At 33.6% G+C, this 2,960-nt stretch overlaps 2 protein-coding genes across 3 annotated transcripts in view; one reads left to right on the top strand and one right to left on the bottom strand.

Annotated features, from left to right (window-relative positions):
• The window catches only part of xrn1 (5'-3' exoribonuclease 1), a 34,300-nt gene that overhangs the window by 1,957 nt on the left and 29,383 nt on the right, over positions 1-2,960 (bottom strand). Inside the window, exon 42 of one of the 2 annotated variants that reach the window (XR_004658796.1) lies at positions 254-265. The exons of the other annotated variant lie outside the window; for it this stretch is intronic. The gene's annotated coding sequence lies outside the window, so the exon portion shown is untranslated. Of the gene's footprint in view, positions 1-253; positions 266-2,960 lie in introns of those variants that run through there. 2 annotated transcript variants of the gene reach the window in all.
• Positions 14-2,960, top strand: part of LOC117954820 (collagen alpha-1(XV) chain-like) — an 11,852-nt gene continuing 8,905 nt past the window's right edge. Inside the window, exons 1-4 of the mRNA XM_034888832.1 lie at positions 14-25; positions 533-664; positions 798-896; positions 1,114-1,188. Of these exons, the coding sequence (XP_034744723.1) occupies positions 14-25; positions 533-664; positions 798-896; positions 1,114-1,188 (318 nt within the window). The remainder of the gene's footprint in view (positions 26-532; positions 665-797; positions 897-1,113; positions 1,189-2,960) is intronic.

Below are 2,960 nucleotides of genomic sequence, written 5' to 3'. Positions count from 1 at the left end.
GAAAAAGGCTGCAATGAAACAAAGAGTGAAAAATTTAAAGGGGTCTGAATACTTTCCGTACCCACTGTATGTTAGATATTCTAACATTATTTTATCAACAGACATTTACATCGATAGTCTGTCATTGTAATTTATTTGCCTTCGGTGTACTGAGGAGTGGTAAAGACTGTTTTTAGTGGCAGGCTAGCAGACACTGTTGACTTGCGCTAGCCTAGCACCAGCAAACTCTGCAAGTGGAAGGACTGGATGAAAACACACTGGCTACCTTGGAAATTAGGTCTTATGTTTAAAATTCTTAACCACACCTTTAAATGAAAAATTAACAACAGTCCCTAAAAATCTCAATTTGTTTTAAGATTTTTTGTGAATTTATTGACATTGTCTGACTTATTTTAATGTGATTTGTCTTAATATTGACACTTGTTTGGAGAAATGTCCAGAACAGATATATCTGCATTATAGATACATTGATAAAATGAATATTACTAGTAAATAATGCCAGTATGATGCTGTGATAATTGTGTATCTTCAGGTAACTATCTATAAGACGAGCCACGCTCTGAGCAGAGAGACTCAACGGGCTGCAGAGGGAACCTTCGCCTACGTGTCTGAGAAGGGAGGAGAGCTCTACATCAGAGCACGTGACGGCTGGCGCAAGATCCAGGTGTGTATGCGGACATGTGTATGTTTGGATCAATGTGTGGACATTACCTGATAAAAATGGACTGGACTGGGGAAATCAACGTGGTATCATAACCAGATTCTGTATGTGGTTCTGTATGTGTGTCCCCTTTCAGCTCGGAGAGTTAATTCATTCGGGACCTTCCCCCTCAGCAGCGTCTCAGACAATCAGCAGACTACCAGAGGGGACCCGACCACACAGGATCCACAGCCAGGTACACACACACATGCACATGCATGCACGCACGCCCAAACACACACACACACACACACACACACACACACACACACAGTGATTCACTCAAAGTACCAAATCTGAGAAGACCGGTTCCTGTCTAAAGTAATGCATACATCTTTGGAAACACCTTTAAACATATCCTTACATATAAAACTACTTTACAAAACACACTAATTTTTGCTTTTGTGGAACAGGAGCTTCAAGAGGGAAGTCGAGGATATCAGCCTAGCTATAATGTACTACCACAGACCTTCAACGCTGTACCTGGGGTGAGTGCACATACATGCACACATAGGTCCTTTGAACAAGGCCTGCTAGGCCTACCTTGTAGAAGACTGGAAACACAAGGGGACTGCGTGTTTGCTTTCCTGGGTCCCGGGCTGTGGAATAGTCTTCCTCTGGGACTCATGTCAGCAATCTGAAGACCTTATCTCTTTTCTAAATGTTTTTGTGCTTGAGCTTTGTGCGCTATGTTGAAAAATATGAAAAGAGTTATTGTATGTTTAAAAAAGTGTTAAAAAGACAAAGTATAGTATGACAAAAAAAGTGAAAAAGTCATATTGTAGTATGACAAAAAATATATAGCATGCAGCATCTAAAATTATAGCACATAGTAGATTAGCCCTCAAAACTTACATAAACATAAATATACCATAAAAACGTCATAGTATAACATGTCAAATAAAGTCATAGTATAGTATGTCGAAAAAAGTAATGAAAACAGTCAAAGTATTGTTTGTTGAAAAAAATGATAAAAGTTATAGTATAGTATGTTAAAAAAGTAATAAAAAGTCAAAGTTGAAAAAAGTGATAAAAAGTCAAAGCATAGGATTTCGAAAAAAAATATGGCATAGCATGTTGAAAAATATGAAAAAAGTTGTTGTATAGTCGTATAGTATGTTTCAAAAGTATTAAAAAGTCAAAGTACAGTACGTCAAAAGTGAAAAAAGTCATAGTGTAGTATGTCAAAAAATATATATCATGCAGCATCTAGCATTATAGCACCTAGTAGATTAGCCCTCAAAACATACATGAATGTAAGTTTACCATAAGTCGTAAAAAGTGATAAAAAAGTCGTAGTATAACGTTTCGAAACAAAGTTGTAGTATGGCATAGCAAAAAAAGTGATAAAAAACTCAAAAAATGAAATAAAAAATTATAGTATGTAAGTTATTTGACCTGACACATGACTTATGTTTGAAAAAGTGACGAAAAGGTCATAGTATAGGATGTTGAAAATAAGTTACAGTATAGTATGTCGAAAAAAGTGGTTAAAAGTCCCAGTATAGTAAATTGTAAAAAGTGATAAAAAAGTAAAAGTATAGCATTTTGAAAACGGTGATAGAAAAGTCATAATATAATATGTTACAAATAGCAAACCACTGTTGTATCACTCTAAGCAGTCCAACCTAACACAAAAGTTCTGTTTTTGAAACATATTATAGTATGTCAAAAAATTTGATAAAAAAAAGTCATAGTATAGTATGTTAAAAAAATGTTATAAAAACGAATAGTTGAAAAAAATGATAAAAAAGTAATAGTAAAACATGTTGAAAAAAAGTTATGGTGTAGCATGTTGAAAAAAGTGATAAAACGTCATAGTATAGTATGTCGAAAAAAAGTCATATTATGGCAAAAAGTGAGAAAAGAGTCGTAGTATAGTTTATTAAAAAAAGTGCATTAATCTCTACAAAAAACAGGTTGGGATAGAGAGTGTCAGGAACACAACTTTTCTCTTCATCTAAAGTATTTTAATCTTCATTCCTGTAATGGGTCTTGAAAAGCTTTGCCTTCTCTAGGTCTTAAACACACAACCTTTTTTGAAAAAAGTTATAAAAGGTCATAGTATAGCAGGTAGGAAAAAGTAATAAATAAATTCATAGTAAAATATGTCAAAAAAAATAATAATAAAAACATTAATATGTCAAAATAAGTCATAGCATAGTACATCAAAAAATGTTTAAAAAAAAACTCATAGAATAATATGTCAAAAAAGTCATATTGTAGCATTTTGAACAAAAGTGTTAAAACTGATTTAAAA

Source organism: Etheostoma cragini, chromosome 12, assembly GCF_013103735.1.
Source record: "Etheostoma cragini isolate CJK2018 chromosome 12, CSU_Ecrag_1.0, whole genome shotgun sequence".
NCBI lineage: Eukaryota > Metazoa > Chordata > Actinopteri > Perciformes > Percidae > Etheostoma > Etheostoma cragini.
This window is presented reverse-complemented; position numbering and strand designations above follow the sequence as displayed.